This window comes from Calliphora vicina, chromosome 3, assembly GCF_958450345.1.
Source record: "Calliphora vicina chromosome 3, idCalVici1.1, whole genome shotgun sequence".
NCBI classification, from domain to species: Eukaryota; Metazoa; Arthropoda; class Insecta; order Diptera; family Calliphoridae; genus Calliphora; species Calliphora vicina.
The window spans coordinates 119335542-119362395 of record NC_088782.1 but is presented as its reverse complement, the minus strand read 5'-3'; the positions used below and the strand labels follow the sequence as shown (position 1 = coordinate 119362395).

General features: G+C 27.9%; 2 protein-coding genes across 2 annotated transcripts; one reads left to right on the top strand and one right to left on the bottom strand.

Annotated features, from left to right (window-relative positions):
* The first annotated feature begins 39 nt into the window (after positions 1-39).
* On the top strand, positions 40-4807 carry Pldn (Pallidin). The gene is made up of 5 exons (XM_065504104.1): positions 40-194; positions 359-652; positions 724-808; positions 1772-1858; positions 4190-4807. The coding sequence occupies exons 1-5, from the start codon at positions 169-171 to the stop codon at positions 4289-4291; spliced, it is 594 nt and encodes a 197-aa protein (XP_065360176.1). The 5' UTR covers positions 40-168; the 3' UTR covers positions 4292-4807.
* Sugb (Sugar baby) lies at positions 4119-26854 on the bottom strand. The gene is made up of 7 exons (XM_065504103.1): positions 26791-26854; positions 26032-26204; positions 18074-18212; positions 17190-18009; positions 14972-15430; positions 14717-14909; positions 4119-5829 (listed from the first exon to the last, which is right to left on the bottom strand). Exons 2-7 carry the CDS (start codon positions 26093-26095, stop codon positions 5759-5761), a joined length of 1746 nt encoding a protein of 581 aa, XP_065360175.1. The 5' UTR covers positions 26096-26204; positions 26791-26854; the 3' UTR covers positions 4119-5758.

Sequence of the window (26854 nt, the reverse complement as noted above, 5' to 3'; positions counted from 1 at the left end):
TGCTTTTGTTTAAAACTGTCAAAAACAGCTGTGTGGTGTTATTTTTTTTTATTGTTTACTTTAGTATTTTTTTTGTATATTTTGTTAATTAAACTTTCTAAATATTTATTAAAAGTTATATTTTTGTTAATTTTATACGTTGATTTAGTAGCAAATAATAAACCAAATATGTTGAAAAGTAATAATTTCAATAGGTGAGTAGAAAAGAAAAAGCCTTAAAGATAATATTTTTTTCAAGAGCTTTAAAAGTTAATAATTGTTTAACAATAATTAATGATAAAATACATTGTGTTACTTTTTATTAAGTTTTATTATCTTAAGCTAATTATTGTTGATTATTTTTCCCTTTAAAAAAAAGTATTGTCGATGATTTATCAGCATTTAGTTCAGCCGCAAATGTGGAGGCCTTAAGACCTACAACTTTAGAAGTGGACAGCACTGATGAATTGTTGGAGGAAGCCCAAACTATTAATAATAATAACAATACAAAGTTTCAAACAAATGATAATGCAAACGCAGTTTCAACAGATACAGCGGGTGAGGCAGCAATGCCGGAAACTACCTCCTTAGCAGCTTTACAACTAACAGCGGGAGTGTTGCAATCTTATGCTCCGCCCATAGCCAAGGCCAGAGTACAACTTAAGGAATTAATGTAAGTAATAAGTGTTATTTTTAATCTATTTAAAGTTTTGCTTTTAATATTTGTTCTAAAATTTCGTTTAGACAAAAGCAAAATAAAATCTATATTGATTTATCGACGGAAAAGGTTAAATTGGACAATGCTGAAGTAGCCAAATTGCAGGACATGGTAAGTAATAGATATGATTAAAATAGAAAGCATAACTCACAAATTATTCAGATTACAGACTCCATAAATTATATATATAATGGATCGTTATAGATAGCTGCAGTCCGTCGGTGTGTTGAAATTAACATTCTATAGAACTCAATTAACTTAGATACACGATTCATAAACCAATAGCTGTAGTCGCTGTTCGGTTGTTATTTAATATCGAGAAAATCGCCCCATAAATGGCAGAAATATAAGCAAAAAACCACGACTTCCATGATTTTTAAACGATTTTTTATCTATATCTGGATTATTAAGTCATTAATATAAACAATATGGATATATAATGATAGATATTTTAAAGACCTTTCCTACGAATTCGGAAAAAATATTTTTTAATACGATTTTTTTTCGAAAAATTTTTTTTCATCAAAATTTTTTTTCACCAAAAAATATTTTAAAATTTTTTCTTAAATATACTTTGGTGTAGGATTTATAAGTTTCGGCATAGCCGAATATAGCTCACTTTCATGTTTTTTAGCTACAATAAAAGACCTACACAAGAAATCTGGGGCCATGAAATCAAATCTCTTTATCATAAATTCATAAATTTAAGATTAAATTTTGTTGCCAATCGTCTCGTAGCCAAAGTTTATTTATAACGAATCAAAAATCCTAAACAGCCTAAAAACTGTATTATGAAAAATCATATTCTTAATTATTTAAGATAACACTATCATACTTTTTTATTACCGTGCCTATTTGTATTCCCCCAATTAACACATTATTATCGGTCTTTTGATGTAAAACATCAATACAATTAAAAGTCTCAAAAAAGAAAAATGGTGTTAAACCAAATCTTATCAATATTTGAAGAACACTTCTTAATAAAATAATTTGTTACTATTTCATGTTTATTAATTATTATTGTACCTATAAATGTTATTAATACAATGTATTTTAATCTTTATTACGTTACAGATGAACAATGTTAAAGTGTGCAGAGAGAAATTGTTGAAAATTAAAAAGCACATGCAAAATATTTATCAGCGTACGAAAGTATTAAAGGTAAGTGAAATAAATTGAATTTAAATAGATTGTTAAATATTCTGTGGATTCCTTCCGTTTGTAATTTTCACATTTTTCATTTGCGATCCCATAAATTATAGTCATTACAGTCATCAATATCATATACAATATGGATTTCTAATGATAGTCATTTCAAAGTCCTTTCTAACGACGTGTATAACGCCATAGGTCAAAATCGGCCAAATATTTTTCAATCCAATTCCTTTTTTTTCACTAAAAATCTTTTTTTTCATTAATTTTTTTTTTTCATCAAAAATTCTATTCAATATTTTTCTTTAAGTACACACTGGTGATGGGTATATCAAATTCGTAATATATTCAAATATATAACAATGGAAAATTAGATTTTATTTTTAAATCTGTTATATTGACAATTTTTCTATAAAACAAGTAAGAGAGCTATATTCCCTTCACCAAATTATACTTCAAAATAAAAATTTTAAATATTTTTAGCTAAAAAATTTTTTTTTTTTTTTGGAAAAATTTTTTTTTGAATTTTCACCTTCATGAGATAAAAACAGATATTTTGATAATTTTCTAGAGAACAACAGATATACGGAAAACTGTTATACTGACAATTTTTACATAGAAAAACTATTATACCGTGAATTTTCCATAGCAATTTTTCTATAGAAAAAATGTTATACTGATAACTTTTCGATAGAAAAACTGTTATACTGACAATACTTCTATAGAGAAACTGTTATTTAGAAAACTTTTCCATAAAAAAACTGTTATACTGACAATTTTTCTATAGAAAAACTTTTATACTGAGAATTTTTCTAGAAAAAACAGTTATACTGAAAATTTTTCTAGAAAAAAACTGTTATACTGACAATTATTCTATAGAGAAACTGTTATTTAGAAAACTTTTCTATAAAAAACTGTTATACTGACAATTTTTCTATAGAAAAACTTTTATACTGAATATTTTTCTATTGATAAACTGCAATACTGACAATTTTTCTCTAGAAAAACTGTTATACTGACAATTTTTCTCTAGAAAAAATGTTATACTGACAATTTTTCTCTAGAAAAACTGTTATACTGACAATTTTTCTCTAGAAAAACTGTAATACTGACAATTTTTCTCTAGAAAAACTGTAATACGGACAATTTTTCTCTAGAAAAACTGTAATACTGACAATTTTTCTCTAGAAAAACTGTTATACTGAAAATTTTTCTATAGAAAAACTGTTATACTGACAATTTTTCTCTAGAAAAACTGTTATACTGACAATTTTTCTATAGAAAAACTGTTATAATGACAATTTTTCTATAGAAAAACTGTTATACTGACAATTTTTCTATAGAAAAACTGTTATACTGACAATTTTTCTATAGAAAAACTATTATACTGACAATTTTTCTATAGAAAAACTGTTATACTGACAATTTTTCTATAGAAAAACTGTTATACTGACAATTTTTCTATAGAAAAACTGTTATACTGACAATTTTTTTCTAGAAAAACTGTTATACTGACAATTTTTTTCTAGAAAAACTGTTATACTGACAATTTTTTTCTAGAAAAACTGTTATACTGACAATTTTTTTCTAGAAAAACTGTTATACTGACAATTTTTCTCTAGAAAACTGTTATACTGACAATTTTTCAATGGAAAAACTGTTATTCTGATAACTTTTCGATAGAAAAACTGTTATAATGAAAATTTTTCTCTAGAAAAACTGTTATACTGACAATTTTCCTGTATAAAAACTGTTATACTGACAATTTTTCTCTAGAAAAACTGTTATACTGACAATTTTTCTCTAGAAAAACTGTTATACTGACAATTTTTCTCTAGAAAAACTGTTATACTGAAAATTTTTCAATGGAAAAACTGTTATACTGACAATTTTTCTAGAAAAAAACTGTTATACTGACAATTTTTCTATAGAATAAACAGTTATACGAATATTTTTCTATAGAAAAACTTTTATAATGACATTTTTTCTGTAGAAAAACTGTTATAAAGATAATTTTTTCTATAGAAAAACTTTTTTACTGATAACTTTTCGATAGAAAAGTTGTTAAAATAACAATATTGGTGCAAAAATACTATTCTTTTTATTTTTTTTATAGAAAACATTTGTTGAGACAATTATTTTTATAGTGAAACTATTATTTTGACTATATTTTCTATTGTAAATTTTCTATAGATAGATAAAGTTTAATACTTACTTGTATTTTTCCTGAATTTTTTTTTTTCTAATTTTTATTAAAATCACTTAAAGGTTTTAGTTTTCTTTTCTAAAAACATGCTTTTTAGCAAATTATTTTATTAATTTTTTAAAACTTTATTATAGAAAAGAGCCATTAATATACAAACGTGCAAAGAAAAAGAATTACAGCGTAAATTACAAAAACAGCAGCAGGAAGAATCTTTAATTGGCAAACAACCGCAATAAAATATAATTAATTTAAAAAAAATAAGACTACTAAATAATTTTTATATAAAAAAAATCTATTTTTATATATAAATAAATTTTTAATTGTTACCCATTTTTTTATATATTTAAATATATTTATAAACTTATAACAAATATATATATTATACTATTATTTAAAAAAAATATATATTTCAATTAGTTTATTTAATTAAATTTTATAGCTAAAAAACCTTTTATAGAAAAATTTAAATATACAATTTTTCTGTTAAAAAAAAACTTTGGTGTTTTTTAAATACATAAATATGTTATGAAAAAAATGGAAAGTATAAAATTCAAACAACCACATTCAAAATTACATTAAATAAAATTAATAAATTAAATTAAAAAAAATAATGAATTTAAAATTACAAAAAAAAAAAATACTTTAAAAATGACCAGTTTATACATGCAGTTGCTTTATGTTTAAAAATTATTATAAATATTTTGTATACTTATATAGAAATTCGTTAGATAAATATAAAGTTTTAAAAACATGCTAATTTTGTTTTTCAAAAACAACTAAAGTACTTGGTAAAATGTCCTTGAGGGCTTTTTTTTATCTAGAGCAGTGATGTTCATCCCATACAACAATTGTTTAAAAAATTTAAACACATTTGTTACGCTCTTTTAAAGAGCGTAATAAATGTCTCATTTTTTCAGAAATTCAATAAGCATTGTTGTTGGTTGGTTTTTGGATGAAGCATAGCAAACACACGTGTTTCAATTACAATTGAACACAAAAAAACAAAGTTAAAAATAAATAAAAAATTTGAGAGTATTTCGGCCGTATAATGTATATTGTTTCATTTCCTTAAAATTTAAATTATATTCATTTAATAAATTGGTTTTATTTGACAAAAATTCTAAATTTAAACTTTCTTCATTTTGTTGTTATTTTAAGTGTTTGACATTATGTTTGCTGGGTAGCTCTCTCACCAAATATCTTCATTTTTATTTTTGAACATCACTGATCTAGAGGCCATATGAAACAACGCAGGCAACTCTACTTACTTTCTCTTTCAAATGCTCAAATGTCAACAAAAGATAATGAGCAAAAGTTAAAGGTTGCCACTAGGAGGTTTTATAAGACCAGAGATGGAAAAGCCCTCAGGGATGTATAATTTAACATTTAACATTATTGAATTATTAATAAATATAAAATACATGCTTTTGTTTCCGGTGTTGCTTATTTGTTTGTTTAAATTATGGAAATTAGAAACAAATTTAAAGTACTTTCAATGTTTGTTCTCAATAATTAAATCATTTAAAATTAAGTTATGAATTTAATAAGAAAACTTAAAATGAATTAGAAATTTTGGTTTAATACAACTACAATACACAATTAGAATTAATTGTTTTTTCTTTTTTTGTTTTAATAATACGCACACACAAAACTTATAAAGGAAAATTATTGATTAAATTAAAACAACAAATAACACAGTCCATCTACGTTATTATATATTCGTGATCGTTAAGCATATGCATGGCATCAGTAGGCGCTAAATATTTAACTGTTCCTAAAAAAAATAATAAAAACAAAATTAAAAAAAAAAAAATTATTAAAATACAAAATGTTAGTTACATTGAAAGCAAAATGTTTGAAAGAAATAAAAAAAACATTTAGTAAACAATTTTAATAGATTCAAGTTAAGTTTTCATAAGAGTTTTATGGTAATTTTTCTGTTTAATTGAGTTTTAATAAAAATACGTGCTTTTTGGGAAGACTAGTTATACTAAATAAATAAATAAATAAAAAATATGATAGTGAAAAAGATAGATAAGAAGAAAAATAAACAACCCAGTATGCAACATTTCGAGTCAGTTCTTTTTATCGAACTTATTTCGAATTAAAATCGAAAATATGAATTTATTATGATGCTCTATCCAATCTACATTTTTTATAATATCGTATTTTAATATTTTATAGAAATGGCGAATAATGTTCGAGTTTTTTTTTAATGTCAAATTTTATTTTTGCACAAATTGACAAATTCATATACATACATATTATTCTTTTGTTAATTTGTGAGAAAATAAAATTTTATTTCTTATCCTATCAATAACATATTCATAAAAATATAGTTTAACACGAAAAATTGATCAAAGACGTCTTAAAAGAAAAGCGCAGTAAATTATTGATGTTGTTTTTGACAATTCGAATCTCATAATCAGCAAACATCAGAAATATGTGCAGAATTTATTGCATTTGAAAATGAAAACACATCTAACGCAACATTATTGGATAATAATAAAGGTATTGAATATGCATTATTTCAAGAAGAAATTGCTCGATGGTATAAAGTATACGAAATTGTTCATATATTTAATCGAAATCGAATCAATTTAGAACATTTTTAATACCGAAAAAGGTATAGTATATCGATAAAAATTAGAATCAGAATAATAAATAATTTTCGACTCTTTATCGCTCTGCACTCTACTCAGGAAAACACGCACATTATCGACATTATATCGAAGTCGATATCGATAAAATTTTACGGAAAAATGATTCATTTTCGACATAACTTCGAATCATTTTGCATACTGGGAAGTTTTTAAAAAAAAAATTAAAATAAAATAAATTTTGAGCTGTTTTTAATCGGTTTTCATACCAAAAAATAAATTTAATCTTTGATTAAGCCTTAACTATGTTTAAAATGTAATAAGTTACCCGGATTAATGCCAGTAATTTCAACAAACAGATATCTATTAGTGCTTAGTTAGTTATGGAGAAGGCAATTGTATTGCTGATAAGTTGGGGAGAAGAGCAGCATCGATGTCGATCCGTCCATGCATCTAGGCTCTTTCGTGCCAACAACAAACAGATAGACGAAATATGAAATATGATCCCCTTTCCCATTTTTCGTTTATCAACTTTGTTCACGTGAAAAAATTCCTCAACCTGAGACATTTTTTAGATGGAATTTTGTAAACAATAAACATCTGTTACGAACAAAAGCAACTATTGTGAATGAAAAGTTCAGTAGAATTTCACGATAGCAATTTTCCCTTCGAGGGAAATGGATATTTCATGGGAACATAAATTTCACATGTTTATTGTCGATAGGGGTGAATATATAGAGTTGAGACTCGAAAGAGCCTTTGGAAAATAGCTGAAAATCCGTTCAAACGTATTGGGGTTAAGTAAAGATTATTTTTTCTTATATTTAGAAAATCCCTTCTCTGTTCGGAATTATAGGATGCAGGTTCATTTAATGGCAAATGAAAACCTAATTATAATAAGAATTAAAAAAGTGTTATAAATGATTATGGTTAACAAAATTATAAAAAATACTTTCGACAAATCGGGTCTTTGACCGTAAATATCAAAAGTTTTCTCCAACTCTACAAAATTACAAATAAAAGAGAGAAAAAAAAACAACAAAAATTCTGCTAAAATTTCACAACAAACATGCAACAATTTTACTAAGGAGTGCGAACGTAAAGACTGTAATTTTGCATCTGATCTTCAAATGCAAACCAGATGCAGATCTCTGCCTCAGTGGTATATAAATTTACTGCATTTACGAACACACCCAACATTTTACTTTTAATCATACACCCTACTTTGATAATATGGGGAGGGGGAGTTTTAAAATCCCTTTGTAATGGTAATGATAGGTAAATGATTAAAACTTCAGTTTAAATATTGAATTTCATCAGTGATAGTTTTATTTTTTGTATTAGACACAATAGTTTACTACAAAATATTCACCTTTAGTAGTCAAACAAATAATACTAAACCTTTTTTTTTTTTTTTTTTTTTTTTTTTGAAATTTAAATTTGGTTATCCCACGTTGATTTTAGTTCCCAGTCTAGCTATATCTTCATATAGGATGCTGGAACTTTAAATCATTTATTAAAAAGTTAGGTTATGAAAACCAAAAACGATTGCATGTGGACAATGCAAACTTCGAGAAACTGTAACGCGGTACAGTTAGACGACGCCAAACATTATCCAATGCGAGAGTGAGCCGCAAAACTCTCGAAGGCAGCGAAAAAGGGACAGCCTGATTGCCCTTAAGCGATAATGACAATGACGCGCGAGCTCTTTCTCCACCCAGAGCTGAATTACGACTGCTAAACCTTTTCTGATACTGGCTTGTCTGCATTTTGTTCAGAATTCGAAGGACTGCTGATAGTTTCGGCACTAAGAATCGACTAAGTAGCGATTATTTGGAAAATTGTACAGGTTTTTGGATTAATTTAGTATCAAACATTTTTTTTTAATCACTCCTATCGCGAATCAATCACCCCTATCATGAAAAACATGTGAAATTTATGTTCCCATGAAATATCCATTTCCCTCGAAGGGAAAATTGCTATCGTGATATTCCCCTGAACTTTTCATTCACAATAGTTGAAAAATTCCCATGCTGGGGAATTTTTTCACATGAACAAAGTTGATGAACGAAAAATGGGTAAAGGGAACATATTTCATATGAAATATGCTCCCTTTTCCCATTTTTCGTTCATCAACATTGTTGACATGAAAAAATTCCCCAACATGGCAAATTTTTAGATGGAATTTTGTAAACAATAATAAATCTGTCAACAAAAATCAACTATTGTGAATGAAAACTTTAGGGGAATTTCACGAATATTTCACAAGTTATTGCCGATAGCGGTGAATATTTCCTAGGAATGGAAATGCCTCTGAAATCTTTGGAATATTTCTTAGTTTTAATTTGTATGGTTGCTCTACAAGGACATGGCGTAGATGTTACTTTCAATACAGGAAAATTCAAATCCAATGTCCACAAACACTATTCCCTCTATACTCCCAACCATAACCTATTTTCCTAGTTCCAATTGCATGGATAGGGGTCATACTCTGAGTGCTGGTCCAAGCAAAAAAAACAAGTAAGAGAGCTATATTTGTCTTTGCCGAATCTTATATACCCTTCACCAAATTATACTTCAAAATATAAATTTTAAATATTTTTAGGTAAACAAAATCTTTTTTCCAAAGTCGTTTTTTTAATTTTTTGTAAAAATTTTTTTCGAATTGTTTTTTAAATTTAAATTTTTTTTTTTTTAATTTTAAAAAAAAAATTTGGGTTTTTTAAATTTTTTTTTTTTGGTGAAAAAAATTCGGGTTAAAATTCGTTTCCGATTTTGACACATTGGTCTTATACACATACGTCGTTGCAAAGGTCTTTGAAATATCTATATTTTTAGGTAAACAAAATTTATTTATTTTTTTTGTTGTTTTAAATTTAAATTTTATTTTTTAAATTTTAATTTTAAAATTTTTTTGGGTTTTTTCAATTTTTTTTTTTGGTGAAAAAAAATTCGGTTTAAAATTCTTTTCCGATTTTGACACATTGGTCTTATATACATCGTTGCAAAGGTCTTTTAAATATCTATCATTAGATATCCATATTGTCTATATTAATGACTTAGTAATCCAGATATAGGTCAAAAATCGAGATTGTCCTGGTTTTTTCCTCATATCTCAGCCATTTGTGGACCGATTTTGCTGATTTTAAATAGGAAACTTCTCAAAAGCATGTCTGACAGAATTATTGAATATTTGGATCCCGAAGATATCTGAGGTCTTCAGAAAATTGATTTCAACAGACAGACAGATGGTCATGGCTTAATCGACTACGCTATCTATAAGGATTCAGAATATATAGACTTTATAGGGTCGGAAAATTATATTGTGGAAATTACAAACGGAATGACAAACCCTTTTCACGAAGGTGAAGGGTATAAAAAATACTCAGTCTTGCTTGCTGCGATTCCTACAACCTTTGCGATCAGTTGTCAGCTCATATTCGGCAGCTTAATTTAGCATAATATGGTTGTTGATTACATTCTTACTACGTTTATGGATAACATTTCTATCATTCACCCTTATCGTGGTTGCAGTAAACGTCTTACGCCTACGACTGTTTCGTACTAGATTAAAGATAAAATGCAAACTGTTTCTTAAATCTAGTACGAAACTGTCGTAGGCGTATGACGTTTACGCCAACCACGATATGGGTGAATCAGTCAAGATGAAAGGACACTTTTAAGCAATTGATAGATCAAAAGTTGTAATTATTTGGAACGAATACATCTATTCAGAAAATTTTAAATGTTTTATCCTAATAGGAGTCATTATTTGACAATGACTGGTCAAGGTTACGGCTTGACAGGTTACATTCAATGAAATTTTTTACAATCTGCCGAATTTTGAATAAAAATTCCCCGGGAGTTTTTCCCTTTTCTCATTTTTCCTATTCAAATTCAATCAGCCCAATTATGAATAAAAATTCCACGGGAGTTTTTCCCCTTTTCTCATTTTCCCTATTCAAATTCAATGGGAAAAAACTCCCGGGGAACAAACTCCCGGGGAATTTTTTATTCATAATTGGGCTGAATATTTATAAAACCTTCCTACTTGTAGGAAAACTTAGGGAGAATGTATTGGTTTTCGGGAATTGCTAGATATTTGAAATCGTCAATGTGATATTTGTATGAATATGGATACACAGTTAAAGGCAATAAAATAACAAATAATTGAAGAACCATAATTTCAATGAAGTGGTTAAAATTCTTTGTTAGCTACTGTTTGAAGGTGAAGCTTGTCCCCGGAGGAGTCATTCAAACTTCGACATCAAACAGTTGGAGTCTTCCAGGAGACATGCCGGAAAAGACCTACGCAAATACGAGGAGAGCATACAGAGGTATGTGCAGGATCCATTTGATCGTCGCTCGTCTATGACAGCTTTGAACGATATTCATAGGAGGATACCGTATGAATGTTGTACTTGGAGTTCTCCCACCACCGATAGCATAACGCCGAGAAGATTATGCCGCAGTGTCATTTTGGCACAACTAACATCATGATGGAGTAACAGGCTTAATGCCTTTTGGTCCCGCATAGGCCGTACCATCCTCAACTTATGCTCAGGATGTGTTCAGGGTCCTCATGACACCCTCCACATATTCAACTGTTCAGCCAACTCAATACATCACTACGTCCTGTGGATTTATCGGCTCATCCAGTCTTCTTTGGACTTGAACAACATGCTGAAATCCGTGATTAAATATTGCTGCTACAACAACAAATGCTTGAAGTCGTATCCAAGCTCTGTTGGTGTGTAAATCTGTAATTAGATCCAGATGGTAAGGTTATCTAGTTAGCGGACAACATATAATTTCCTTTTCGATAACTCCAGCTCAAAGTGTACTCCCTTTTCTATTGTCTACCATTTATATCTGGTTATAATGCTGTCTGCCAAGTTAATTAAGTATCGTAGCAGCTTTTTGCCTGAGGTTGGAAAGAGTCAATATGCCAAATCCTTGGCACAAGCTGTTGTTCATGAAATTTTCTAAACATTTTTTCCGCTTGTTTTTAATTAGCGACCTGCTATTATTGGGATTCAATTAGGCGGTTCTTTGCACTTAAGCCTTGAATTTTTTAATGTCAATTTGTTATTCTATGACTTCCACTCCTTCATCTGAAAAGAGCGATCTTTGTACTATTAAGCCACCAGAATATAGTGAAGGTTTCGTGAGGCATTCTCTTAGCTTCGTGTATGTTAGAGGGAATAGGCTGTTCTATGGAGTCGCAGTTGCAAAATTCTTTGATTTCTAGCCGCTCTGCTTTCTTCTGGTTGAGGTAAGTTCGGATGCGCAGTTTATCAGATCAGGAATCATTGTAGTATCAGGACGTTGAGTCCTCAATTAGGCAGTTCTATTAAGTTTAGGCTTGAGTTTAGCCTTCATTTGAAAATCCACCAGAATGGTGAAGATTTTGCGAAGCTTTCTCTTAGAATCCTCGTGTATGTCAGAGGGAATAGGCTGTTCTATGGAGTGGCATTAGCTAAATTCTTTGATTTCGAGCCAGTCTGCTTTCTTCTGGTTGAGGTAAGTTTGGAGCTGCAGTTTATCAGACCAGGAATCGTTGTAATATTAGGACGGTATCATGTGATAATGATGCGCACATAGTTCTAACCCGGTTTCCTCCACTTTCACCATAATGCTTTGCATTTGAAGGTAATGTTCTTTAGAGTCCAGATATATATAAGGATTTGGATAACGAAGCTGCTCGTAAAATTCAGCTGATATGGATAAATGCTGTAGGATTTGCTAAATTCTTTGATTTCGAGCCAGTCTGCTTTCTTCTGGTTGAGGTAAGTTCGGATGCGCAGTTTATAAGACCAGGAATCGTTGTAATATAAGGACGGTATCTTGCGGCCAAGCTGCACATACACATTATAGAGTTCTAACACGGTTGCCTCCAATCTGATCATAATGCTTTGCATTTCGAGTAGACTTCTAACTCAGTTTCCTTCGCTCTGACCATAATGCTATGCATTTTCCAGATAATGTTTTTTAGAGTCCAGATGTTTCACGATAATAGATTTGGATAAAGAAAGCGATGACTTTAAGGTTGCTTCTGGTAAAATTCAGATGCATAATTCCAACAATTTATTGATTTTTTAGCAGGTTAGTTGTTGCAAAAGTTTCCGAAAATTCTTTTTCCTTTCACTTTCATACAGCTGTCTCCAAATTGAGAATTTTTGGCCAGGCATGACTTCCGTCGTTCTTCAGCTGTCTTTGATAATCTTTGGCCGTATAAGACTTGTGACGTTTAGGAGAGTAGATCCAATTGTCATGGGAATGTAGTTGGTTAGTAGAACATTTAAATGGTGTAGTGTTGTTGTAGGTCCAATTGTCGTGGTAATGTAGCTGGTTAGTAGAACATTTAAATGCTGTAGTGTTGTAGCAGTTCCACTCTTGTCGAAAGTTCTTTCCTTTCGCTTTGATACAGCTGTCTTTGAATTGACAATCTTAGGCCGAGTTAAAGTTGGGTCGTTCCGGAGTGTAGGTCCAATAGTCGTGACAATGTAGCAGGTTAGTAGAACATTTAAATGCTGTAGTGTAGTTGCAGTTCTGCTGTTGTCGAAAATTTCTTTCGCTTTAATACAGCTGTCTCTGAATTGACAATCTTTGGCCATGTAAGACTTGGTTCGTTCCGGAGTGTGGAACATTTAAATGCTGTAGTGTTGTTGCAGTTCCACTGTTGTCGAAAGTTCTTTCCTTTCGCTTTAATACAGCTGTCTCTGAATTGACAATCTTAGGCCTTGTAAAAGTTGGGTCGTTCCGGAGTGTAGATCTAATTCTCGTGTTAATGTTGCAGATTAGTTGAACATTTAAATGCTGTAGTTTAGTAGCAGTTCTGCTGTTGTCGAAAGTTCTTTTCTTTCGCTTTAATACAGCTGTCTCTGAATTGACAATCTTAGGCCGTGTAAAATTTGCATCATTCCGGGTAAGACTTGGGTCGTGGCCTTGTAAGACTTGGGTCGTTCCGGAGTGTAGGTCCAATTGTCGTGGTAATATAGGTGGTTAGTAGAACATTTAAATGCTGAAGTAAACATCTTTATTCTCACAATCATTTTACCTCAAGTTTGTAAAGATAAAAAGGGTTATAAACCCAAATTCGCTTTGATACAGCTGTCTTTCTTAAGAAAGACAGCTGATTTTGGTCGTTCCGGAGAGTAAATCCAATTGTCTTAGTAATTTAGCAGATTAGTAGAACATTTCAATTGTCAAGACTTATTCTCACAATCATTTTTCCACATATTTGTAAAGATAAAAAGAGTTATAAATCCAAAATTTATTTCATTTAAATCAGCTGCTTACAAAAAAGCCCAAGTGATTAAAAAATTTTAAGTTTGTTTTAACATTTCGCCACAAATGTGAGCAAATATTTTTAAAAATAAATCTTTCTTTGTCTCGGGTCTCTTCATCCATCCCCAATCCCCTTGCATTTGTGTTATTTTATTTGTTATCTAGGAATGTAAACAGCAATTTCCAATTATAGCTGCTGCCTTACACTCGTATTATGTTTAGGAGTGTGTTGGTGTAGCTTATGATGGTGTAAGATTGCAACAATGTGGTTTTTTCAATTGATAAAAACTGAAAGTGTTTATCACTGTCATAAACATTATGGTGTGCTATTTAAAAATTCCTATTTATGAATAAGTTTTTTTCTTTAATTTTAATTTTACAAAAGTTTATTGTACAAAAGGGAAAGAAGAAATAAAAAATCATATCAAAGTCTTAAAATTACAACAATATTTAACGAATTATAAAAAGAAAAAATGCTTAATAAACAAATAATAAATTCTTTCTACCATAAACTATCAAATGCCTGTTTATTTTGTTTGTCTTTTAAAGTAAAAAAAATAACCAAAACCAAAACCTAATTATGTTTAAAGAAATTGTTTTAAGAATTCAAATTAACATTGGTAAATTTAGCTTGATCATCATCATCATTATTTATAGTTAAAGTTTCCATGTTATTGGTATTAATGGTATCTTGGTTATTAAGTTTATCATTATCATTTATATGATTAACTGTTAAAGAGTCAATGGTATTGTCTGGAAGAATTTGCTTACCATTATCACTATCAGTACTAGAATGATGACGTTGCAAATACATTTGCACACAGACATGAACAATGAAGGCAATAAAGGCGCTAACGCCAAATATTTCAAAGGTATGACCCGGTCCCACGGACTCAAACAATAAACCGCCTATAAAACTGCCCATGGAGACGCCAACACCTTCGAATATAGCGCCCACAAGACCCTAAAAAAAAGAAATTTATTAAAATATCTTAAACATAACAATAATACAAAAGAAAATCGTACCTGCATGGTGGTTTCGGTGCCGGGCGGTGCCACTATACTAGCATAGGAGGCCATGGTGGCATAAAACAAACCAAATGTCACACCATTCATTAATTCTATGGGCAACACATACCAGGGATCCTGCAACATTGAATACAATATAAAACGTACACCAAAACCAAACAGCACCAGACTCATGGCATTAACATGCCCGATTTTCTTAAGAATCCAGCCGGAGAAAAAGAAAAACGGCAATTCCCCGCAAAAACATTGTATGGCCATAACGGCACCCTGCAATGTCTTCATGGAGGTTTCCTCACAGCCGGCCAATTCTTCTAAATGCCAAAACAGGAAATTCCATATGAGGGCCGTGCCCAGACCTATAAAAACGCACCATATAAAGAATACCACACATCGTATGGAGAGGAACATTTGACCCACATCCTTGAGGATGTTGGGAGAGAGATGAGTTTGGGTGTGCTGAAGAGAAAAGAAATATATTGTTTAAAAAAATCATTACATTTAAATATTAATCTGCGAATGTATTTAGTTTACAATTAGTTTTTATACCCTTCACCTTCGTGAGAAGGGTATATCGATGGCTTAATATAAAAAGGCCCTAACTCGTTTTTTTAAGTCGATATTTTTTTGGCTAATTATGATATATGATCGGACCATTTATCGAAATAAACGAAAATCTGGACTTAAAAAAACACGTGTTAGGACATTTTTATATTAAGCCATCGATATATAAGTTCGTCATTCCGTTTGTAATTTCCACAATATAATTTTCCGACCCTATAAAGTATATATATTCTGGATCATTATAGATAGCGGAGTCGATTAAGCCATGTCCGTCTGTCTGCCCGCCTGTCTGTTGAAATCAATTTTCTGAAGACCCCAGATATCTTCGAGATTCAAATCTTCAATAATTCTGTCAGACATGCTTTCGAGAAGTTTCGTATTTAAAATCAGCAAAATCGATCCACAAATGGCTGAGATATGAGGAAAAAACCAGGACAATCTCGATTTTTGACCTATTTTTGACCTTCAAGGGAAATTTTTGTTTTACAGAATTTTAATACATTTTTTTTAGCTTTTTCTCTATTAATGTGAAACAATTCATTTCTACAAATTTTTGAAAAATTTCCTTTGTTTAAAATAAAAATCCCTTCAAGGGAAATTTTTATTTTGCATAATTTTAATACAAATTTTGATTGTTTTTTACTCTATTAATAATAAATATTTCATTTCTGCAACAATTTTAAAAATTTCCCTTTTTTGTAAAAATTTCCCTTCAAGGGAAATTTTTGTTTTACAGAATTTTAATACATTTTTTTTTATCTTTTTCTCTATTAATGTGAAACAATTGATTTCTACAAATTTTTAAAAAATTTCCTTTGTTTAAAATAAAAATCCCTTTAAGGGAAATTTTTATTTTGCATAATTTTAAACAAACTTTGATTGTTTTTTACTCTATTAATAATAAATATTTAATTTCTGAAACAATTTTAAAAATTTCCCATTTTGTTAAAAATTTCCCTTCAAGGGAAATTTTTATTTTACAGAATTTTAACAAAAAAAAATTTTAGAATTTTCTCTATTAATGTGAAACAATTCAATTCTACAAAAATTTTAAAAAATTTTCCTTGTTTAAAATTAAAAATCCCTTAAAGGAAATTTTTATTTTTGATAATTTGAATAAAATTTTAATTGGTTTTAACTTATTCGTGCTAATTATTTAATTTTTACAACAATTTTAAAAATTTCCCTTGTTTATAAAAATTTCCCTTCAAGGGAAATTTTTATTTTGCATAATTTAAATAAAATTTCAATTGTTTTTTACTCTATTAGTGCTATATATTTAATTTCTACAACAATTTTAAAAATTTCCCTTCAAGGGAAATTTTTATTTTACAGAATTTTAATAAAAATTTTTTGCTTTTTTCTCTATTAATGTGACACAACACAATTCATTTCTACAAAATTCTGAAAAATTTCCCTTGCTTAAAAAAATTCCTTCAACGAAAGTTTTATTTTCATATTTTCGTCTAAAAATTTTTTCTCCAATTTTTTTTTTCGTCTAAAAGAATTTTTCACCAATTTTTTTTTTTTCAAAATTTTTTTTTAAAATTTTTTTTTCAAAATTTTTTTTTAAAAAAATTTTTTTTTTTCAAAACTTTGTATCAAGCTTATATTACTTCATAATGTGTATATATTACTTATTTTTCAAACTCACCCTCAACTTCATGGACGCCACCACATCCAAAGCTATAATCACCAAAGTCATCCAAAATACTATCGTATAATCCTTATCCACACCCTTGGACATTTTATCCACCAAAACTCCAGCTATTATGGAGAAAATACCCCAACCCACAGAGCCATACAAACGCTGTTTACCATACAAATGAGCTCGCTCTCCCAAAATGCCAAAACAAATGGCATCACCTATACTCACAACCGCCGCCATACCAATCCATGATATTATCAACATGGCAAAGAACCACCAGAACTGATATAATCCCATGGCCGATTTATTATTAATAACCGGACTTAGACCCAGTTTACTATTCAAAAACTCATCTTTACAATCCATTGTACAGGAAGCATTGAAATAATCCTTATCCTTGGGACAATACATGCTGACATTTCTATCATTTATCTGACCTTGTATATGAGGTATCATAAAGAACATGCAAGAGCCCTCCACATTCATGTGACCCATATTTACAGTGGTCTTTAGGTCCAGGCTGGTGGTGGTGTTGGCCATACAATTTGTGGAATTTAACCAGTTTTCACAGATTATATCCCACATAAAGGGTTTGGCCTGACAGTTTAGCTGACAGTTGAGCGTTTGATTGGCATAGTGCTCTTTTAAATCATTGTCCATGCATTTGTCGAATTCATTGCAGTAGCGCAGATCAGTGACACCGGCATGACAGTGGAATTCAACGGCTATGGGTTCTTTCGGTATGGCTGGGGTGAACATGACGAGGAAAAAGGCAACGGCGGTAAGAATTTCGGATATGATGAATAACATGCGATGACGTTGATAACTGGAAGGAGAATTTTTTGTGTGATTATTATAAAAACATGTTTATTTTTAGCTTAATTACTTACCGATCTGCTATAAAACCAAATATTGGTTTTGCTATCATGCCTATTATAGGCAATATTGTATACATTGTGCCCACAACCACACTGGAATAGCCCAATTGTTTAGCCAATGTGGGCATAAATGGTACAACAGGTGCAGTACCTAAAAATATATAAAAAAAACAAAACATAATTGTATTAGAAATATTGAGATAATTAGAAAACAAAACAAATAAATAATGTAATGTAAATAATATAAATAATAATAATATGATTTCTAAATCACATTAACTGATTACTAGGAAATAAATAGAAACCAAAACAATATCACTTTATGCTTATTTATAAACAAATATTAAGTTTCATTAAGCCAGGCAATAGTTAAAGGTTTAACTTTTTGTTATCATTTAAATGTACTACACATTCATCTAATTTTTGTTGAATGGGAAGTAATAAAAACAATCAACAAAAATATTTTAATTAAGCAAATGTCACTAGTATTTAAACTAACTGAAAATATTTGTTGTAAATTCTTTGGCAAAATGTTTGCTATAATTTAAATAAAAAGCTTAATTAATATTGTAGGTAGAGAAATGAGATATTTTAATTAGAAAATTTTAACAAAATGTGTTATATGATTGAAGCTAATGTGGTGAGACAACATCAGGCCTGTCACAGAATTCGAAAGTGGAATTAATTCCGTATTTAGCTTCTTAAGAAAAAGAAAAACGAAAATTACTTTCGGAATGAAACCACTTTCAGATTTCAAAGTGGCATAGATATTCAAAAATTCCGGGTAAAACTAGGAAATTCTTTTTTTTGTGAGTCCGGTCAACTGTAATAAAAAAAGCTCCCTAAAGTATGCAGTACAAATTTAGATATTTTATTTGCAAATAAATAAGAACAGGCTGATGTGCGTGGTTTGGAGAAACTTGAAGAGCTAACATTTGAAATGCTACCGGGCGAAGCCGGGGGGAGGGGGTTTGATCAACTAGTTTTTAATAAATTTCTGTACCAAAACCTTTACATTTGTTTTAATATGAAAAACGCTGTCAAATTTAAATCAGAAATATAGAATTATGAAATATATGTATTTGGAATTAATGAAATACACGAATTGAAACCATTCCGAACGAAATGTGTGACAGGCCTGAATATAAAGACCTACGAAACACTTACGATTGAAGCTAATGTTGGACAATATAAAGACCTACCAAAGACCTAGGATTGAAGCTAATTTGAAGCTACATAAAGACCTACCATTGAAGCTAATGTTGGCCTACGGTTGAAGCTAATGTTGGACAATATAAAGACCTACCATTGAAGCTAATGTTGGCCTACGATTGAAGCTAATGTTGGACAATATAAAGACCTATGTTTGAGACAATTTTTGGACTACATAAACACCCACCAAAGACCTATGATTGAAGCTAATGTTGGACAATATAAAGACCTATGATTGAGGCAATTTTTGGACTACAGAAACACCCATCAAAGACCTATGATTGCAGCTAATGTTGGACAATATAAAGACCTACGATTGAAGTTAATGTTGGACAACTTAAACCCCTACGATTGAAAACAGACCTAGAAAAAGCAAATAAAAACTTGATAAGAGTTGGGTTTTTTAAATAGAAATACTACTACATACTATTTTATAAATGTGGGTGTTTTGAATACATATTTTGGAAAGCTGTATGCATCATTAAAATATTTATAATGTAAATTCTCAGCATAATATTTGATTTAAAACATAATCTAATTTTAAAGATAAATAGAATCTTATCATAATGTTATAAAAATACTTTTAAAATGCAATAAAACAAGCTTTATCACAAAAAAATTAAAAATAAACATTTTCAAATTAAATTTTAACAAGAAAATCAGATAAATCCAAATTCAGCTAGGCTGAATTATATCAAATCAACATTTGTTTAACCCAAAAAAGTTATGCTTTATAAAAAAGCATTTAAGTCTAATTCAGCAAGCTAAATTATATTAAATTCCAAATTTTTAAATAAAATAATTTTAGAAATAAGCAAATAACACAAATTGAGTAACGTATAGTTATTTAAAAATTAAATAATTGAAATTCAGCCAGCTAAATTGTGTTAAAAAGTTAATTTTTAATATAAAAACTGTAAGAATAGTCAAATAACTCAAATTCAGCTAGCTGAATAGTATTTAATTATAATTTTTTATTAAGAATATTATGGAATTTAGCAAGTAACTCAAATTCATCCACAAAAAGTTATTAAAATAACCATTATCTTAAATTCAGCTGGCTGAATTATGTTAAAAAGTTAGTTTATAATAAATAAATTGAAGAAATAGCAAAATAACTCAAATTCAGCTAGCTGAATTGCATTAAATATTAATTTTTTATTAATAAAATTATGGAAATTAGAAAAGAAATCAAATTCAGCTACAAATAGATATTAAAATAGCAATTAACTGATATTCAGCTAGCTGAATTATGATAATATGTTAGAGTTCAATAAGAAAATTGTAGAAAAAGCCAAATAACTCTAATTCAGCTAGCTGAATTGTGTTAATATGTTAGAGTTCAATAAGAATATTGTAGAAAAAGCCAAATAACTCTAATTCAGCTAGCTGAATTGCATTAAATATTAATTTTGTATTAATAAAATTAGGGAAATTAGAAAAGAAATCAAATTCAGCTACAAATAGATATTAAAATAGCAATTAACTGATATTCAGCTAGCTGAATTGTGTTAATATTTTAGTTTTTAATAAATAAATTGTAGAAATTACCAAATAACTCAAATTCAGCTAGCTGAATTGCATTAAATATTAATTTTTTATTAATAAAATTATGGAAATTAGAAAAGAAATCAAATTCAGCTACAAATAGATATTAAAATAGCAATTAACTGATATTCAGCTAGCTGAATTGGGTTAAAAAGTTAGTTTATAATAAATAAATTGAAGAAATAGCAAAATAACTCAAATTCAGCTAGCTGAATTGCATTAAATATTAATTTTGTATTAATAAAATTATGGAAATTAGAAAAGAAATCAAATTCATCCACAAAAAGTTATTAAAATAACCATTACCTTAAATTCAGCTGGCTGAATTATGTTAAAAATTTAGTTTTTAATCAATAAATTGAAGAAATAGCAAAATAACTCAAATTCAGCTAGCTGAATTGCAATAAATATTAATTTTGTATTAACAAAATTATGTAAATTAGAAAAGAAATCAAATTCAGCTACAAATAGATATTAAAATAGCAATTAACTGATATTCAGCTAGCTGAATTGTGTTAATATTTTAGTTTTTAATAAATAAATTGTAGAAATTACCAAATAACTCAAATTCAGCTAGCTGAATTGCATTAAATATTAATTTTTTATTAATAAAATTATGGAAATTAGAAAAGAAATAAAATTCAGCTACAAATAGATATTAAAATAGCAATTAACTGATATTCAGCTAGCTGAATTGTGTTAAAAAGTTAGTTTTTAATAAATAAATTGAAGAAATAGCAAAATAACTCAAATTCAGCTAGCTGAATTGCATTAAATATTAATTTTTTATTAATAAAATTATGGAAATTAGAAAAGAAATCAAATTCAGCTACAAATAGATATTGAAATAGCAATTAACTGATATTCAGCTAGCTGAATTGTGTTAATATGTTAGTTTTTAATAAATAAATTGAAGAAATAGCAAAATAACTCAAATTCAGCTAGCTGAATTGTATTAAAATTTAATTTTTATTAAGAAAAATATGGAAATAAGTAAATAACTCAATCATAAATATTAATAAAATAGTAATTAACTGAAATTCAGCTAGCTGAATTGGGTTAAAAAGTTAGTTTATAATAAATAAATTGAAGAAATAGCAAAATAACTCAAATTCAGCTAGCTGAATTGCATTAAATATTAATTTTGTATTAATAAAATTATGGAAATTAGAAAAGAAATCAAATTCAGCTACAAATAGATATTAAAATAGCAATTAACTGATATTCAGCTAGCTGAATTGTGTTAATATGTTAGTTTTTAATAAATAAATTGTAGAAATTACCAAATAACTCAAATTCAGCTAGCTGAATTGTATTAAATATTAATTTTGTATTAATAAAATTATGGAAACTAGAAAAGAAATCAAATTCAGCTACAAATAGATATTAAAATAGCAATTAACTGATATTCAGCTAGCTGAATTATGTTAAAAAGTTAGTTTTTAATAAATAAATTGAAGAAATAGCTAAATAACTTAAATTCAGCTAGCTGAAAATTTTTAAAATTTAAAAAAAAAAAATTTTAATTTTTTTTAAACGGAATGACAAACTTATATATACCCTTCTAACGAAGGTGAAGGGTGGGTATAAAACTCCAAAATACTTAAATAACAGACATCTCAATCAAAGCGGAAAAATCAATCACCCACAAAGCAACTCTTTCAATATAAATTTCCACTTAACACTTGTTATTTAAATAAAACTTAACTTAAACCATTAATACATTTAGTACAGGCAATTTCTGTTTATCTTTTTTTTTAAATTGAAACTATCAAATCATAAATATTTACTTTAGCTTTATAAAATAAACAGAAATGCTAAACATTTAAAAAGAATTTAAGACATGTGACTACCTGACATACTGAGTAAATAAAAGAAGTAATAGTTTAGCAAACATATAATTTGTGTTTAATAATAAATATTTGTATTTTGAATTATAAAAAAACAAATTAATAGATCTATTAATTTTCATGTAATTGAGTTAAATAAACATAAAGTAATAAAAAAAAATGTGTTAAACATTTATGTCAATGTAATGTTTTTTGTTTGAAAACTTTAGTTTACATTGAGAAAATCAGGCAATATTTGTCCCTAGTCCCCATAAAAGGTCCCCTTCAGAAAATGCCATGAACATTAATAATTTATATTGTCATGGAATTGGACATAAACATCTGTTTTGCCAACTTTTGTGAGGATCGGTCAATAATTAACCCTACCCCGCATATAACCTCTATATCAGAATAATATGAGGGATTGGCAATCGCCGAGTATGTGCTTTATGTTGAGTATTACATGTGGAGTATATTGGGGCCATAGTTCTATCCAGTGCCCAATTCTAATTCCTATTATTAGGTTTGTCACATTTTTCTGTAACGATTTAAGAAAGTTTGGTTTATAGCCCATAGGATTTTGTAGGCAGGTCTGATTATCAAACCATTTGCGGCTTTTGAATTTTACATAAAAAGAATAAATAATATTTAAAATATCACGAAGTTCATGTGTAGAGAAATTAAATATAATTAAATTTTTTGCTGTATCGCCATATTCGTTGCCTGGAATACCCATGTGAGTAATCAACGGCGATTCATACAAAGTATTTTTATAGCTATGACAACCGAAAGGCTGTCAGTGCATATGACAAATTTTGATGGGTGTTGAAAAACTCTTAGGGCTGCCGTATATCAAGAATGCAACTACTAATGTCTTTACCATCTGAATAGAATTTTCAAATTCAATACAATTCAGCTAGCTGAATTTGAGTTATTTGGCTATTTCTACAATTTTCTTATTAAAATCGAATATATTAACCCAATTCAGCTAGCTGAATAACAATTTTAATATCTATTTGTGATTGAATTTGATTTCTTTGCTAATTTCCATAATATTCTTAATTAAAATATAAAATTTAATACAATTCAGCTAGCTGAATTTGAGTTATTTGGCTATTTCTACAATTTTCTTATTGAAATATAATATATTAATACAATTCAGCTAGCTGAATATAAGTAAATTGCTATTGTAATATCATTTTTGTGACTTAATTTGATTTCTTTGCTAATTTCCATAATATTTAATACAATTCAGCTAGCTGAATTTAAGTTATTTAGCTGTTTCTTCAATTTATTTATTAAAAACCTACATAGTAACCCAATTCAGCTAGCTGAATTTCAGTTAATTACTATTTTTTAATATTATGATTGAGTTATTTACTTATTTCTATATTTTTCTTAATAAAAATTTAATTTTATTACAATTCAGGTAGCTGAATTTGAGTTATTTTGATATTTCTACTTTTTAATTATTAAAAATTAATATTTTAACATAATTCAGCTAGCTGAATTTCAGTTAATTGCTTTTCTTATAAAGCATAACATTTATTTAATACAATTCAGCTAACTGAATTTCAGTTATTTCCTATTTTAATTACTATTTGTGACTGAATTTGAGTTATTTAAAAATTTCCATAATTTTTTTAAAAAAAATTTTGAATTTAATACAATTCAGCTAGCTGAATTTGAGTTATTTGGTAATTTCATTTATTTATTTATTAAAAACTAACATTTTAACACAATTCAGCTAGCTGAATTTCAGTTAATTTCTATTTTAATAACTATTTGTGGTTTAATTTGGGTTATTTGCTAATTTCCGCAATATTCTTAATAAAAAATTAAAATTTTAAAACAATTCAGCTATTTCTTTATACAATTTTTTTATTCAATACAATTCAGCTAGCTGAATTAGAGTTATTTGGCTTTTTCTACAATTTTCTTATTGAACTCTAACATATTAACACAATTCAGCTAGTTGAATATCAGTTAATTGCTATTTTAATATCTATTTATAACTGAATTTGATTTCTTTTCTAATTTCCATTATTTTATTAATAAAAAATTAATATTTAATGCAATTCAGCTAGCTGAATTTGAGTTATTCTGCTATTTCTTCAATTTATTGATTAAAAATTAACATTTTAATATAATTCAGCTAGCTGCATTTAAGGTAATGGTTATTTTAATAACTTTTTGTGTTTGAATTTGAGTTCTTGCTAAATTCCATAATATTCTTAATAAAAAATTATAATTAAATACAATTCAGCTGGCTAAATTTGAGTTATTTGGCTATTTCTACAATTTTTATATTAAAAATTAACTTTTTAACACAATTCAGCTGGCTGAATTTCAATTATTTAATTTTTAAATAACTATATGTAATTCAATTTGTGTTATTTGCTTATTTCTAAAATTATTTTCATTAAAAAATTGGAATTTAATACAATTTAGCAAGCTGAATTTGACTTAAATGCTTTTTTATAAAGCATAACTTATTTGGGTTAAAAAAATGATGATTTGATATAATTCAGCTAGCTGAATTTTTATTTATCTGATTTTCTTGTTAAAATTTAAGTTGAAAATGTTTATTTTTAATTTTTTTGTGATAAAGTTAAACGAATTTAAAATCCATTCATTGTTTTATTGCATTTTTATAACATTATGATAAGATTCTCATTATCTTTAAAATTAGATTATGTTTTAAATCAAATATTATGCTGAGAATTTCCATTATAAATATTTTAATGATGCATACAGCTTTCCAAAATATGTATTCAAAACACCCACATTTATGAAATAGTATGTAGTAGTATTTCTATTTAAAAAACCCAACTCTTATCAAGTTTTTATTTGCTTTTTCTAGGTCTGTTTTCAAATGAATTATTGCAATTAAAAAAATAAATAAACAAAAACAATAAAAATGTATAGAGAAAAACAATTTAGTTAAATAGAACTAAAAAAAAGATAAGTTAATAACTTATCATTAAGATGGTGGTGGTTAAAAAAAAAGTAGGTTGTGAAATTATTTTCTAAATATTATCTGGGATAAAAAGTTTGGTAACCACTAATGCTTTTTATAGGTTTATTTTTGTTATGTGGTAATAATTTAAGTGGCGCCAAAAGGCCATAGGAAATAATGTCTAAAATTTTATAAAAAATCTTTAAAATATCCTGAAATTCTATTAACAAAATAGGTAAGGTACTTTTAAAACAGAAAAAGTACCCTTAATATTACTTTCGTGCTGTATAACTCTTGTTGTTTTTTTTGTTTATTATTGAAAAGAAAATAGACTTTGCCTTTCCTGATAGCTTGATTAGAAAAGTGTTAAAGTTATAAATCTAATAATATGTATTTTTGAAAAATAAAATCCATAAACTTACCAGCATTGAATAAAAAATAATGAGCCTTCATAGGCAGTAAATCCTTGTCGATTTTTGGTCTCATTTTGAAGTCTTCTTTGTTTGTATGTATGAATGTGTGTATAAAAATATATTTGTTTGTTTATGTTTGCTGACGTTTTTTCTCTCTTCGGCTTTGTTTACATGTACATATTCTAGTGTAAAGGAAGTTCAATAATAATTATTACCGTTATTAGGAGAAAAATGTAAATATTGACATATTTACAGTAATTACACTAATAATAATATATCAGCAGAGGCTTAGCAGAATGCAAAACCAGTGACTGCAATAATTATAACACTACACTTAGTCACAATAACAAATTTAAATAAACTTTTTTTTGTAATAATTATTACGGGGTCAATTTTCAGACATTAAAGTGGACGAATGCATGTAAATACATACAACAAAAACAACACAGATGTTTAGCGATTACGATTTTTAGCATGCCACAGCAAAAAATAAAGCACTGAACATGAAGATTTTTTAAACAAATTATGTTTTTTTCTACGAATTTAATTCGTTTCTAAATTATTTGTTAAGAATTTTTCGTTAAAAAATTATTACTAATTATTTAATAGCTGCAAACATGTTTTTTTCTGCCGCAATTATTCTTGCTGTGACTGTTTTTTTTTCGCTCTCATTAATCAAGAATCTTGTTTGCAAATATTTCCGGCTTTTTTTCTATAATTTCTTGACTTATTTTTTATAATTTTTAGCAATTAAAATAAACTTTATACTTTTCACTTTAGCCCTAAACACATTTTGTATAAATTTTTTGTATAAAATAATTAATAAAACTAC

Bases quoted from the DNA above. Each gene is read 5' to 3' on its own strand.
- Sugb (XM_065504103.1), bottom strand. From the start codon at position 26,095: ATGAGACCAAAAATCGACAAGGATTTACTGCCTATGAAGGCTCATTAT. The intron at 18,010-18,073 runs GTAAGTAATTAA...TTCTCCTTCCAG, and splicing joins TTTGGTTTTATAGCAGATCG to TTATCAACGTCATCGCATGT. The intron at 5,830-14,716 runs GTAAGCAAATTC...TATTTTTTTTAG, and splicing joins TAGTACTGATAGTGATAATG to GAACAGTTAAATATTTAGCG.
- Pldn (XM_065504104.1), top strand. From the start codon at position 169: ATGTTGAAAAGTAATAATTTCAATAG. The intron at 195-358 runs GTGAGTAGAAAA...TTTAAAAAAAAG, and splicing joins AAAAGTAATAATTTCAATAG to TATTGTCGATGATTTATCAG. The intron at 653-723 runs GTAAGTAATAAG...AATTTCGTTTAG, and splicing joins GTACAACTTAAGGAATTAAT to ACAAAAGCAAAATAAAATCT.